Raw genomic sequence first — 14,807 nt, 5'->3', positions numbered from 1 at the left:
GGTACTGTGAATGCAGGAAAGGCGTACAGAAATGTTTGCATATGTAGTGAATTACAAACAGGACATGGACAGAAAAGGTCAAACAAGTGAGAAAGGCATAGTATTGATTTTATTATTAACCGTAGCTTAACACAGTTTGTTCAGTATGAGCCCCGGAGAGGTCGATGAAATACTGCAAAATTTCACACAGCAGTTCCAGTGGAATCTGAGCAATGTGTTTCTGTATACTGGCTTTCAGATCAGTTAGAGAACGAATGTGTCGTGGTAAATGTGTTACTTTAACCAAAAGTCACATGTATTCAGATCAGGTGATATTGCAGGCCATGGGTCTGGAAAACATGTTCATGGAAGGTTGTTTGCACTAGGTGAGCAATTTGTTGCCCCAAAGTTGTTACTTCTCTGTATTCACTGCATCCTCTAGTGAAAAATGTGCCTTGTCACTCCATATTTCCATTTTGTCAACAACTTAGGCCTGGGCCAGAAACTGAAGAGCAAATTCAGAACAGTGTTGTGGATCATGATGTTTCAATTGATGCGTCATCCAGATCTTTGACAGGTACCAGTGTACAATATACTGAAAAATTTTCCTTACTGTTGACCATGGGATGCATGAGCACAAGTACTATTCGGTTAGTGGCATTTTCTGCATGATCAGTTACAGGAACAGCTACCGTGTCAATAACTTCCACCAGGATAGTATGTTTTCCTCTTCCAGGTGCCACACAAAGCTCACCTGTGATTTGCCAGATTTGCACGTGGTGGCCACAATTGAAACTAATTTTTTCCAGCATAAATCGGATCTACATTAATGCATTATTTTATCTATCAGGTTTTGCTACCATACCATAACTATGACTATGCTGGACCTCGATGAGTAGCTGCACTTTAATTATAACCACCCGGTGTATTTATTTTTCCAGCCTCTAAGATTGCCATTTTCAGAGACGTCCATTCCTGTTAACTGAACCACCTACAGTGGTGTTCATTATAGCAGTATCAACAACCTTTGTGAACTTGAAATTCACCTGATCATTCTTCAATACTTCAGTATCCCAGTTCTTCACACATTGATTGTTCCGGCCAGTTCTCTTAACTTCATTGTACTTTTCATCATTGCTTAAGTGTGATCTGAATCTGTATTTGTTACTGGGTATGCCTTACAGCCCATTTTATGACTTCAGAATCCATGTCTCAAGCCGGCCGCGGTGGTCTCGCGGTTCTAGGCGCGCAGTCCGAAACTGTGTGACTGCTACGGTCGCAGGTTCGAATCCTGCCTCGGGCATGGATGTGTGTGATGTCCTTAGGTTAGTTAGGTTTAAGTAGTTCTAAGTTCTAGGGGACTAATGACCACAGCAGTTGAGTCCCATAGTGCTCAGAGCCATTTTTTTCCATGTCTCAAGAATGGTTTAATCCAACTGGAATCTGTGTTTCCAGGCCATTTCCAAATATGTGTCCTCTATTTGTGGTTATTGAACAGTGTCTTCACTATTACTAGCTGATATTTGCTGCAGAACTCAACTAGTGAGCAGATTTTCCTTTATCGCTGTTACAGCTATTATGATGTTTGTTATTTATGATAATAATGTCTAACAGTTGTTTTTATTTTTTCAAGTGAGGAAGATGAGGGAAGCGGATTAGAGTTCCGGCACCACAACAAAGTCAACTCATTTGTAGATGGAGATATTGCTGGTTTAAGAAGGAAGAAAGCATCAACTGTGTCTACTTCTCTGATGCAAAAAGGTGTTGGCAGTTGGGAAAAACACACAAAAGGAATTGGAGCGAAGCTATTGTTGCAGGTCTTCTTCCTATTATATTTAAAACAAATTTAATTTTCTGTTCATTGTATTAGTAGTTGCTGTTAATAGTTATTGATCCTATTACTGCACAAAAGGTCTCTTGCTGCCATCTTCCTGCTCACTCTCCTCTCCTCTAATCATCAACCTCACCCCCACACCCAGCAAAACAGTTTGAGCACTTAACTTGTGGAGAACAGTTAGTTGTACACTAGGCCAACTCTCTCTCTCTCTCTCTCTCGCTCTCGCTCTCGCTCGCTCGCTCACTCACTCTCTCTACTCTGCTGGACCCAGTGTTAATTATATCCTCTAATTCTTTCGGATACTTCTTTTCCATTACACTCACTAGCCGGTGTCCTGTGTCTCCACCTACTCTGTTATGCAATTGCCAAATTCGGTTCTTACTTCTCCACACTCTCCCATTACCATTGCCCAATTTATTCACTTTGCCTTCTCACACAGCGTCTCAGAGCCTCCTGCCCCACAAGTCTCAAGGTTATTGTAGCCTTTTTTCCCCTTTTCTCTTGCATTCCCTTCCCCTTTCCCCATCCTCCCTGTCCTTGCTCCTTCCCCCCTCTTGATGTTCTTGCTTATGTTGATCTGGCTATCCTCCTGGTTCCTCACATTTCTGTATGCTCCACCCCTTTTTTCCTGGTTTTTTGGCCCCCTTTGGGGTTTGAATCCCCATTCTGAATTTTGCTTCCATAGTGTGAGCCAACTGGGAAGAGCGTATTACTTAGTGTCTTTGATATGGCCTTACCATCTCTTCCATCCTTTGCTCTTTCCCTTGTCATTTTCATGCTATGTAGCCAGCATTGTAACCAGTTGGTGCGGTGGGGTCATTATGTACCGGTTTGCTTAAGCCCCTGACAACACAGGGATCATATCTTTGATATGTGAGCTGCTACCTCCCCATGCATGCCTCGTAATGGTTGCTTGTTATTCTTGAGCATCAGAACTCGTGGCAATGGCCACTATGCCAGACAGACCTTGCTGTGGCTAGGTGGCAACCACTAGGAGAACCCCTAATTGGAGCGGGTGGTATCAGGGTGGACTCTTTGCATATGAAATGCATTAAGCTCCAAAAAACTACATGTTCTTCCGCGACTCTCTCTTTAGTTGGGAATTGCTCCTTCCACACTACTTCTTACGACCCTGTGGTCTTCCCTTCTGTAGCTAAACCCTGGGATTAGGACCAGGCTTGCTGACTTGCAGTGAAACCCATTCCCCAATCCCAGGTTTGCACCAGGACTGTTGGGGACACTTTTAGCGCCACCAAGTCAATACTTTTTTGTAGAAATAATTGAAAACAAGTTTGGCAAAGTGGACTCTCAGAGTAAGGTGCAGTCGAGTTCGCTGTTGATCAGAATTACTTCTGCCACCCAGTCTTCAAACCTACGTGCCAGTGACCATCTTGGTGACATTCCAGTGTCCATTACTCCTCACTAGTTTTTGAATGTGGTTCAGGGTGTCATTTTTTTTATAGGGACCTCATCCTTCAAACTGATGAGGAACTCTGGGCCTATCTGGAACGGAAAGGTGTTCGTTTTGTTTGTCGTGTTCACAAAGGTCATAAGGACAGTTGCTTCAATACAGGTGCCTTTAGTCCAGCATTTGAGGCGGACACCCTCTCGGAGGAAGACAAGGGGTAGTTTCAAGTGATATGTATCGAAAGTGTGACTGTCGCAGAGCAAGATACCGATTTTATTTACAGCAATCAGGACAACTATGACAGAAGACGAATGACGTGGATTTGAGTTGTAATATTGGCAACAACAAAAGCAATACATAAAAATTGTACAATGGCGACATTACCTTACTGATCATCAGTATCTTCATTCAGGACAATTCCATATTTTGTGTGTGCAGGCAGTAGAAGTCCTTTTTTCCATAGCTGGGGTGTGCTCTAGCAACATCTGTTAAGAAAACAGGTACAGTCTCACAGGGAAGTTTTTTACCATGTATTGAAAAATATACAGTTCATTTTTGTCTCCCGGTCATTCTTCTCTCTGATGGATGATTTCAGGGATTTCCGTAATCGCTAGATGTTTTGTGTGTGCACAGATGGAGCATCAAAAGACACGTATTTGACAGAATGGTTTAAAAACTCATAGTGAAATCCCTCTTCCTTCAAAGTGTTGTATGATTTCCATCCATATTTAATGACATTGGTGCTTGGTGCTGGGCAAGATGAAGTTCTTAGTAAGAGGCACTAAAGTTCGTTTAGTCTTGGAATACACTTTTACAATGAAAAATTTTCTTGATTCTCTTTCTATGCTTCCATATACCCAAATTTGTTCAGTTCCTTTGTTGAGAAGTTGTCCTTTCCCATATTTTTGAGTTGTTTTGTGCGACTCGCTTATTTCCACAATCTTGTTGACACGAGTTGTTGGACCACTGTCGCTAGTCACAATTACTTCTCGACAGAATCTGTAACAGTCACAAAACAGTATCAATGGACAATCCACTTTCTGACTCGGTGTTTTACAGTATGTAATCTGTAACCCAGTAGGAAACTAAAATAATACTTTGTCAGTTGTCAGTTTAAAATTATCAAACCATGTGTTTTTCCTTATACTTGTTCTTTTCCAACATTTTCTGTGATACAACTGTAACAGGACTCATGACCGCTACTTCTTGAACCTAGTTTGATGCAGTTCTCCCCTAGCAATCCACACAATTTCTAGTGTTGTGATTTGGGAGCAGATGGCCCTCACAACAGAATTCCAAATCATGTTCAATCATACTCAACCTAGGAATCAAATCATGCCACTTGAGTCTAACACTACTGGAAACTGTAGCTGCTTCGGTCATCTTGGTGAGACTACTAAAAAAATATTATTATTACTACTTATTATGTGTCAGTGCTGTTGCTTGAAGTGAGGTTTTTTGCTGCAGGTTGTGTGTCATCACCGTAAACAGAATCGATATCTTACTCCAAGACAGTCGTTTATTCAATATATATCATTTGCAAGCATTCTTGGAAATTACTGGTCAAGGTAATGGTTTACTGGTATTACTTGAAGCTGTATGTCCTGGCACACACGAGGAATTTTAGGCGTTTGTGTTTCTGGCATATGTCTTCCCCCTGTGCACCCAATACACGACTCAGTGAATGTAGAAGCCCACTCTGTGAGAGGAGCTCCTATACTCCTCCGCCCATGTGCATTAATTGTCATGGCCATCACTCTCCACATTTGCTGGCTGGCCCGGGTTGTATGAGGGGGAAGAAGATTCAGGAGTGCAAGTCCCTCGATCGTTTATTTTATCAGAAATATGACCACCTTCACACTGTCTCAGTGACATCTAACTTTGCCTTTGTTACATCCTTTTTACCATCCTCTGCTCCTCATCCCAGTCCTGAGCCCTCTGTTCTCTACCCTCTCTTGCAGTGCCCAAGTTATCCACTCTGGGTGCTGTCCCCTATCTGGCCGAAGTGTACCCACTTAATAATAATAATAATAATAATAATAATAATAATAATAATGGTTTATTTGTCCATAATAACTTTTACAGCCATGGACATAGTCAGTCAGTACATACATGAACAATAAAAATAGTTTAGTAGTAGAAATAAAGTACATACAACATTAAAAATCCTTGATGGAGTACAAACATTTAGCAATTAACAGCTGCTTTAATTTTATTTTAAATATGTTTCCTTGTAACATTTTTATGGTATATGGCAGTCTGTTGTAAAAAAATCTTCCACCAGAAAATGGATTATGATCAGTTGCCTTTTTATTTCTGAATTTTATGTGGTAATCCTCATTCTTCCTTGTATTATAACTGTGGATATCACTATTTATTATACTGTGCTCCATATTTTCTTTCACAAACAGTATAGTCCTTAGAACATATAATGCATACACTTCTTTGGCATCTCCTGATGAGAGGCCCTCTCCCCCTTGCATCATCCTGATCAGAGGTCTGCTGCCACATGTTGCCCACAGGACGTACAGTCCGTGCACCCCAAGGTCACCCACTATCTTTTAGTTCCAGATCTAACTGAAGGCTGCTCTCTCTCTCTCTCTCTCTCTCTCTCTCTCTCTCTCTCTCTCTCTCTCTCTCTCTCTCTCTCTATCTACATCTATACTCCGCAAGCCACCCAACGGTGTGTGGCGGAGGGCACTTTACGAGCCACTGTCATTACCTCCCTTTTCTGTTCCAGTCGCATATGGTTTGCGGGATGAACGACTGTCTGAAAGCCTCCGTGTGCGCTCGAATCTCTCTAATTTTACATTTGTGATCTCCTCGGGAGGTATAAGTAGGGGGAAGCAATATATTCGATACCTCATCCAGAAACGCACCCTCTCGAAACCTGGACAGCAAGCTACACCGCGATGCAGAGCGCTTCTCTTGCAGAGTCTGCCACTTGAGTTTGCTAAACATCTCCGTAACGCTATCACGGTTAGCAAATAACCCTGTGACGAAATGCGCCGCTCTTCTTTGGATCGTCTCTATCTCCTCCGTCAACCCAATCTGGTACGGATCCCACACTGATGAGCAATACTCAAGTATAGGTTGAACAAGTGTTTTATAAGCCACTTCCTTTGTTAATGGACTACATTTTCTAAGGACTCTCCCAATGAATCTCAACCTGGTACCCGCCTTACCAACAATTAATTTTATTTGATCATTCCATTTCAAATCGTTCCGCCCGCATACTCCCAGATACTTTTCAGAAGTAACTGCTACCAGTGTTTGTTCCGCTATCATATAATCATACAATAAAGGATCCTTCTTTCTATGTATTCGCTATACAGTACATTTGTCTATGTTAAGGGTCAGTTGCCACTCCTTGCACCAAGTGCCTATCCGCTGCAGATCTTCCTGCATTTCGCTACAATTTTCTAATGCTGCAACTTCTCTGTATACTACAGCATCATCCACGTAAAGCCGCATGAAACTTCCGACACTATCTACTAGGTCATTTATATATATTGTGAAAAGCAATGGTCCCATAACACTCCCCTGTGGCACACCAGAGGTTACTTTAACGTCTGTAGACGTCTCTCCATTGATAACAACATGCTGTGTTCTGTTTGCTAAAAACTCTTCAACCCAGCCACACAGCTGGTCTGATATTCTGTAGGCTCTTACTTTGTTTATCAGGCGACAGTGCGGAACTGTATCGAACACCTTCCGTAAGTCAAGGAAAATAGCATCTACCTGGGAGCTTGTATCTAATATTTTCTAGGTCTCATGAACAAATAAAGCGAGTTGGGTCTCACACGATCGCTGTTTCCGAAATCCATGTTGATTCCTACAGAGTAGATTCTGGGTTTCCAAAAACGACATGATATTCGAGCAAAAAACATGTTCTAAAATTCTACAACAGATCGACGTCAGAGATATAGGTCTGTAGTTTTGCGCATCTACTCGATGACCCTTCTTGAAGACTGGGACTACCTGTGCTGTTTTCCAATCATTTGGAACCTTCCGTTTCTCTAGAGACTTCCGGTACACGGCTGTTATAAGGGGGGCAAGTTCTTTCGCGTACTCTGTGTAGAAACGAATTGGTATCCCATCAGGTCCCGTGGACTTTCCTCTGTGGAGTGATTCCAGTTGCTTTTCTATTCCTTTGACACTTACTTCGATGTCAGCCATTTTTTCGTGTGTGCGAGGATTTAGAGAAGGAACTGCAGTGCGGTCTTCCTTTGTGAAACAGCTTTGGAAAAAGGTGTTTAGTATTTCAGCTTTATGCGTGTCATACTCTGTTTCAATGCCATCCTCATCCCTGAATGTCTGGATATGCTGTTTCGAGCCACTTACTGATTTAACGTAAGACCAGAACTTCCTAGGATTTTCTGTCAAGTTGGTACATAGAATTTTACTTTCGAATTCACTGAACGCTTCACGCATAGCCCTCCTTATGCTAACTTTGATATCGCTTAGCGTCTGTTTGTCCGAGAGGTTTTGGCTGCGTTTAAAATTGGAGTGAAGCTCCCTTTGCTTTCGCAGTAGTTTCCTAACTTTGTTGTTGAACCACGGTGGGTTTTTCCTGTCCTTCACAGTTTTACTCGGCACGTACCTGTCTAAAACGCATTTTACAATTGCTTTAAACTTTTTTCACAAACATTCAACATTGCCAGTGTCGGAACAGAAATTTTCGTTTTGATCTGTTAGGTAGCCTGAAATCTGCCTTCTATTACTCTTGATGAACAGATAAACCTTTCACCCTTTTTTTATATTCCTATGAACTTCCATATTCAGGGATGCTGCAACGGCCTTTATGGTCACTGATTCCCTGTTATGCACTTACAGAGTCGAAAAGTTCGGGTCTGTTTGTTATCAGTAGGTCCAAGATGTTATCTCCACGAGTCGGTTCTCTGTTTAATTGCTCGAGGTAATTTTCGGATAGTGTACTCAGTATAATGTCACTCGATGCTCTGTCCCTACCATCTGTCCTAAACATCAGAGTGTCCCAGTCTATATCTGGTAAATTGAAATCTCCACCCAACACTATAATATGCTGAGAAAATTTATGTGCAATTTATTCCAAATTTTCTCTCAGTTGTTCTGCCACTAATGCTGCTGAGTGGGGAGGTCGGTAAAAGGAGCCAATTATTAACGTAGCTCGGTTGTTGAGTGTAACTTCCACCCATAATAATTCACAGGAACTATCCACTTCTACTTCGCTACAGGATAAACTACTACTAACAGCAACAAACATGCCACCACCGGTTGCATGCAATCTATCCTTTCTAAACACCGTCTTTGCCTTTGTAAAAATTTCAGCTGAATTTATCTCTGGCTTCAGCCAGCTTTCTGTACCTATAACGATTTCAGCTTCAGTGCTTTCTATCAGCGCTTGAAGTACCAATGCAGCTTCGACAGTTTACAATTACAATACCGATTGCTGCTTGGTCCCTGCATGTCCTGACTTTGCCCCGTAGCCTTTGAGGCTGTTCCTCTTTCTATACTTGCCTGAGGCCGTCTAACCTAAAAAACCGCCCAGTCCACGCCACACAACCCCTGCTACCCGTGTAGCCGCTTGTGCGTGTAGTGGACTCCTGACCTATCCAGCGGAACCCGAAACCCCACCACCCTATGGCACAAGTCAAGGAATCTGCAGCCCACATGGTCGCAGAACCGTCTCAGCCTCTGATTCAGACCCTCCACTCGGCTCTGTACCGAAGGTCTGCAGTCAGTCCTATCGACGATGCTGCAGATGGTGAGCTCTGCTCTCTCTCTCTCTCTCTCTCTCTCTCTCTCTCTCTCTGTCTCTCTCTCTCTGGGCCAAGCCCTTCTCAACCTACAAAAAAGGAGGAGGAGAAGGAGAAGAATAAAAGAAGAAGAATAAAAGAAGGAGAAGAAAAGAAGAAGAAGAAGAAGAAGAATCATATGTGCTGGGACAAGACCCCTTCGGTGTTCCCAGAGGTGCTGTTTCCTACCTCGAAATTTGAGTCTGACCTCTTGTTTGTGGATGTTGATCCATCCTTGCCAGTGACTGATGGCTATCTGACAGTGTGACCAGCTTCAGCTCGTTCCCCTCCCATTTGGATCCCTGTTCTGTGCTTATTCTGTGGAATTGTAACATATTCTACAGTGACCTTCTGGAGTTGCAGCCTGTCATTTCTTTTACTCCACAGCTCTTCATTTTCCAGGAATCTCATTTTACTGATGCCCCTTGCTGACTCTTTGTGGATTCTGTGCTCTCTGTTGAAACTTGGTCGCTTCTTTGGGGGCTGGCGTTTGCACATTGGTCCATATGGACATTGTTAGAACTTGGATCCACCTTTGTACCACGTTGGAAGCAGTTGCTGTCCGGGTCCACTTGGACTTTGGGATTTTGGTTTGCAATCTCTGTTTCCCTCCTGACGGCCACCTTTACCTGCTGCCCTAATTGCCACCCTTCAACAACTCCCCCCTCTCTATCTTGTTTCTTCAGGATTTTAATGCCAATCACCCCTTGTGGAGCAATGCTTTTTCATCTTGTCATGGTCTCGTCATAGACCATTTTCTTGTGGACCACAGCCTGTGCCTTCTTAATGATGTTTCCCCTACCCAATTTAGTGCTGCTTACAGCTCTGACTGTGCCATTGATCTTCTGCTCACTTCCCATCCTCTTCTCCCTTCAGTACAATGTTCGCTGTGCATAATGACTATTTCCCATTGATTCTCTCATTCCCCCTCCCCCCTCCCCCCTCACCCCCCCCCCCCCTCCTGTGGCTTTGTCACACTGATTGCCTGTATATACACCCCAGGTTGGGTTTACCTCTCTTTGTCAGGTTGTAGTGATGTTGTCTCTTATGTGCCTGATACGATTATTCAGGCTGCTGGCACTGCCACCTCCTTCTCGACAGGCCCCTTTCGCTGCCGGCTAGTCCTGCAGTGGAACACAGCCATTGCCATTGCCATTGAGCCTTGTTACGCCTTAAGTGACACCTATTCTACGACAGTCTCATTAACTTGCCACAGTCTGTTATTTAATCAAACTGAGCAAGCGGCTGTGTTTGGAATGCTTGTCTCTGCACCCTCGAACACTTGTGTACGGATGTGTTGTTTCTCGTGGAATACCTTGTGACCCATCTTGCAAAGGCTTCGGCATCTGCCTTCTATCAGGCTGTCTTCCTCCTCTGGAAATAGCAGGCCGAAGATTCCTCCTTATGTTTTACTCCTTGTCAGGGTGAAATCCTCCAATGAATCTTATCTGGAATGAAATTTTTACTCTGCACCAGAGTGTACACTGATATGAAACTTCCTGGTAGATTCAAACTGTGTGCCAGACCGAGGCTCGAACTCAGAAACTTTGCAAAGGTCCCCACTGTCTAATAAACTTCCTGCGATTAAGGGAACTTTGTGTCAGCCATATCAGAGCAGTCCATGGTTTTTTTAACCTGTAATGATCCCCTCCCCCCTACGTAGTTACATGTTCCTCCTCACTGCCCTTGTTAGACTGCCCGGCACCTTCTGCCCTACACACTAAACACATACACCTACTTCCCATGTCACAGGTGTTAGTGGATGATCTTGCATGGTTACGTCCGTCCATGGTTTTAATCGCAAAAGTGGTTTTCCTTCTTTCCGGAATCGGAGTCCCTCAGTTAGCATTAGCATTGGTTTGGAAAGCTTTTGGCCATGCGTCCCTGCTGGCCCAGCTTTCCCCAACTTGCCTCTATAATTTGTCTGGTCTTTTGCACTGTTTTGTTCCTCTTTTCTTGTATCGTCTTCCTCTGGTGTTGCCCCTATTGTCATGATGGTGGTACGATGTGAGGATCAGAATTGGTTGGCAGCAGTGCTGGTGCCCTGGCACTTGTAGTGCCTCTGGAGCACCCCCTGCTCTTGCCTCTCCGCATCTCCCCACTCCCATTCTTTACTCTATTCTTCCTGCTACTCCAGCATTCATTCCACCTTTTTATATGTCCACTTTCCTTTCCCTTTACCTGGACTGTGCTGTTGTTTGTCCAATAGTTTCTGCTACCTTGAATCGTGGACGCCATGACCTTGCTGTCTCGTCCCCTCTTCCACAACCCCTCTCCCTCACTCAGCCACCTACCCAACCAACCTCTCAGCCTTCCCCCTCCTTTGCTCCAACACACACACACACACACACACACACACACACACACACACACACACACAGACAGAGAGAGAGAGAGAGAGGGAGAGAGAGAGAGAGGAGGGGGGATGGGGGGGGGGAGGTTTGCAAGTACGTTCTGGGGATGTTTAATGCTGCAAATGAAATGAAAATTACCAGGAAGCTCATCATGATAGACAAAAGTACTTGTGAAATATGCATACAAGCTACTTATTGTGATGTAAACATAATAACCGAAGAAAAAGCAGCAAGTAATGGAGTCGAGCATGGTGTCGCAGTGGTAGGACATAGGATAGTGGTTCAAACAACCATTCAATTTTACATTTTTGTGGCTCCCATAAATTGCTTAAGGCCAATGTCAGAATGTAAGGCAAATGCCAGAACGATTCCTTTGAAAAAGAAACAGTCTGTATCCTCATCTGTACCCATTCCAAGCTTGTACTCTTGTCTCTAATGACCTTGTTAGCAGTGGAATGCTAAACCTTCCTTTCTTCTTTGTTTTGCAAATAATAGAATACCAGTTTAATAGTTTAAAATAAAACTGTTTTTGGACTTACTGAAAAACAAAGAAGTGAATTTCACTTGGTGGTAGCATTTACACACATATTATACCAGAATAAATAAAGTATTAATGTTTATGTTCTATTTTTAATAATTACTGGGATAAAATAACGAAGAATTTTTGTCATTTGAGTAACAAAACAAATGATTTTCAATTACCAAAAGGTAAAAAGTGATTCCCAATATTATTATTGCACTTAACTGTTTTATGACATTATTTTTGAAATTAATATAATCTTTTGTCGCTGTGTTGTTTCAGATGGGTTTCCAGCCAGGAAAGGGCTTGGGAAAGGACCTCCAGGGTATCTCTGCACCTGTAGAAGCCCATTTACGCCGTGGAAGAGGCGCTATTGGTTAGTTTGCTTATCAGTTTTGTTATTTGTTAAGCCATGTTTCAATGTTTCCACCTAAACTGAGGTGGAGAAATATGTCTTACTGCATTTGACATACATGTTAGGTATCTTGTATTTTACTGTTTGAGGTGTTGATGTACAAATTACCATGTCAGCAAAAATGGTATTGTAACTTGGCTTTTAGTTTCCCAGTAAACTGTCACTTGTTCATCAAAAGATTTACCTAAAGATTCTCAAGGATCGCAAAAAAAAGTGAAGGTTGGAACTTTTTTGCAATGTTGTTGCTACATTTGATTTGTGCAGGCTGAAAGGCTATTCTGTCTTCTGTATTATTTCATGTTAGTACTTGGTAAGCTTGTCATCAGCACCACAATTTTTTATGGGCTAGCCTCCTCTCTATTGTGCTACATTTTGCTACATTTTCTGTGTCCTGGGTTGCCTCTAGAGATTGCTTCCAACTTAAAGACTGATTTAAAACTACATGCCAGCATGGGGTTTTAGAAGTGTTGTTTTCAGAATTGAGACTTTGAGGGCAGGACACACATCAAGTCTGGATAGCTTGCTCAGTAAATGTTGTCCACTAAAGGCAAGGTTGTTGATTAAAGTCAAAGATAGGCTCATAGTTTTAATCTGCCAGGAAGTTTCAGAACAATGCACTCTTTGTTAGAATGTGAATAATTCATTCTACGTTGCTACCAAGTTTTTGCACAAAATACTTAGAACTTGTCAAAGTAAGTTGGACCGTGAATAGCATCTCATTCTCATTCTTGCTGCCGGATGGGTCAACCTATTTGTTCTGGAGGGACAGTGCTCTGTTCTTTAAGAATGAAACGTCATTTGCCTGTTTTCGTGTGGTTGGTAGTAGACTTGCAACACTGCAGAAACGTCAGCACATGCACTTGGTTGCTTAGCAATTTTTCTCACACAATGTTAGAAAATGTTTAGTAAAAATAGTTGATTTTTTTCACACCTTATAGCCCCATTGTCCAGCTTTGTGGTGAACTGCTTATCATTTTGTTAATGGTCATACTTCCTGTAATATTTCAAAATTAAGTAACTCGCCACACGAAATTAGAATATTTTCCAGTGAAAAATAGGAGTCACTGTGAGTTCATGTTTAATGCGTATGAGGTCAGAGGTTGATGCCTATAAAATGTAGCTAAAACTTTCAGAAATTAACCATATGGGAGAATGATTCTCCTATTTGCATGTTGTCGTATGCCAAAAACTCATTTCGTTATCTCAGAGCAGTTATGTTACCAGGTTATGAGTATTTCGCTCTCACTATACCGTTTGCCTGTGTGAATGGAAGTGAGTGAGAGCGAGTGAGTTTCATGTCCATAAATCATTTGCATTATTTTATCAAAATGATGTGTAACAAGTAAGTTTACAGGATATGTGCACATGATTAGTGTTAACATTACTGAATACAGTATTTTTTAGTCCTGCTCATGCAGCCACACACTGATAGCCATAGTAATGGGTAATGAAGGTCATTTTTCCCTCTAGTGGTGTAGGTATGGACCTCACTGTTCTTCTCAGATTGTGATGAATTATTTATGACAAATTTTATTGTTGCTACTCACCATGTAGCAGAGATGCTGAGTTGCAGATAGACACAACGAAAAGACCGCAACAAAATAAGCTTTCAGCCAATGAGGCCTTTGTCAAAAATAGACCACACACACACACACACACACACACACACACACACACACACACACCGCAACAAAATAAGCTTTCAGCCAACGAGGCCTTTGCAAAAATAGACCACACACACACACACACACACACACACACACACACACACACACACCCCGCAACAAAATAAGCTTTCAGCCAACGAGGCCTTTGTCAAAAATAGACCACACACACACACACACACACACACACACACACACACACACACACACACACACAGTCTTCCCATCTGAAGCCACACACTTGTTGTGTCTATCTTCGACTCAGCATATCCGCTGTGTGGTGAGTAGCAACTATTGTTTTCATAATATTGTTACATTCCATCCTGGATTTTCCATTGTTTGAATTTCATTAGCAAATGTATGTATTGTGATGGCACAGTTAAAATGCCTATCTCCTTGAAGAGATACGTTCATGCAGTGTGTATATGACCCAGGACATCCGGGAGATCTGGGAAAAACCTGGGAACTTTTTCATCGGGGAGAAAACCGGGAAAAACCCGGGAATTTTTTAGAATACTGGGAATTTTTCATTGTTTTAGTTTTCCGTTAAATTTTTGTAATTTTGACTGGTAAAAACAGATACTGTAACAAAGGATAGTACTGTATCCCGCTACTGCAAAAGAACACTTCAACAATGGAACATAAACGAGAGAAAAAAACCAAAATAACTTAAATTGCAAAGGAAATGTGCCATATACAACGACGACACACAGTGCTCATGCAAGCGTGTGCCAACGGCAAAATGTGTCAAAGGCTTTAGGAAAACTACGCAATGCTTCATAACAACAAATTGCCTCCAATGAGCGTGAAGTCACAACTGTTCACATTTAGATTTGTTTTAGTAGTTATGAGC

General features: G+C 42.3%; 1 protein-coding gene across 3 annotated transcripts in view; it reads left to right on the top strand.

Moving 5' to 3' along the window:
- The window catches only part of LOC126355072 (tuftelin-interacting protein 11), a 146,741-nt gene that overhangs the window by 39,651 nt on the left and 92,283 nt on the right, over window positions 1-14,807 (top strand). For 2 of the 3 annotated variants that reach the window (XM_050005244.1, XM_050005245.1), the window contains 2 exons: window positions 1,613-1,796; window positions 12,158-12,251. In XM_050005244.1, the coding sequence (XP_049861201.1) occupies window positions 1,613-1,796; window positions 12,158-12,251 (278 nt within the window). The remainder of the gene's footprint in view (window positions 1-1,612; window positions 1,797-12,157; window positions 12,252-14,807) is intronic. The other variant, XM_050005246.1, reaches the window with a different exon arrangement.

Source organism: Schistocerca gregaria, chromosome 3 (genome assembly GCF_023897955.1).
Source record: "Schistocerca gregaria isolate iqSchGreg1 chromosome 3, iqSchGreg1.2, whole genome shotgun sequence".
Taxonomy (NCBI): Eukaryota; Metazoa; Arthropoda; class Insecta; order Orthoptera; family Acrididae; genus Schistocerca; species Schistocerca gregaria.
The sequence above is the reverse complement of the archived record's forward strand: the minus strand, read 5'-3'. Positions and strand labels throughout refer to the sequence as shown.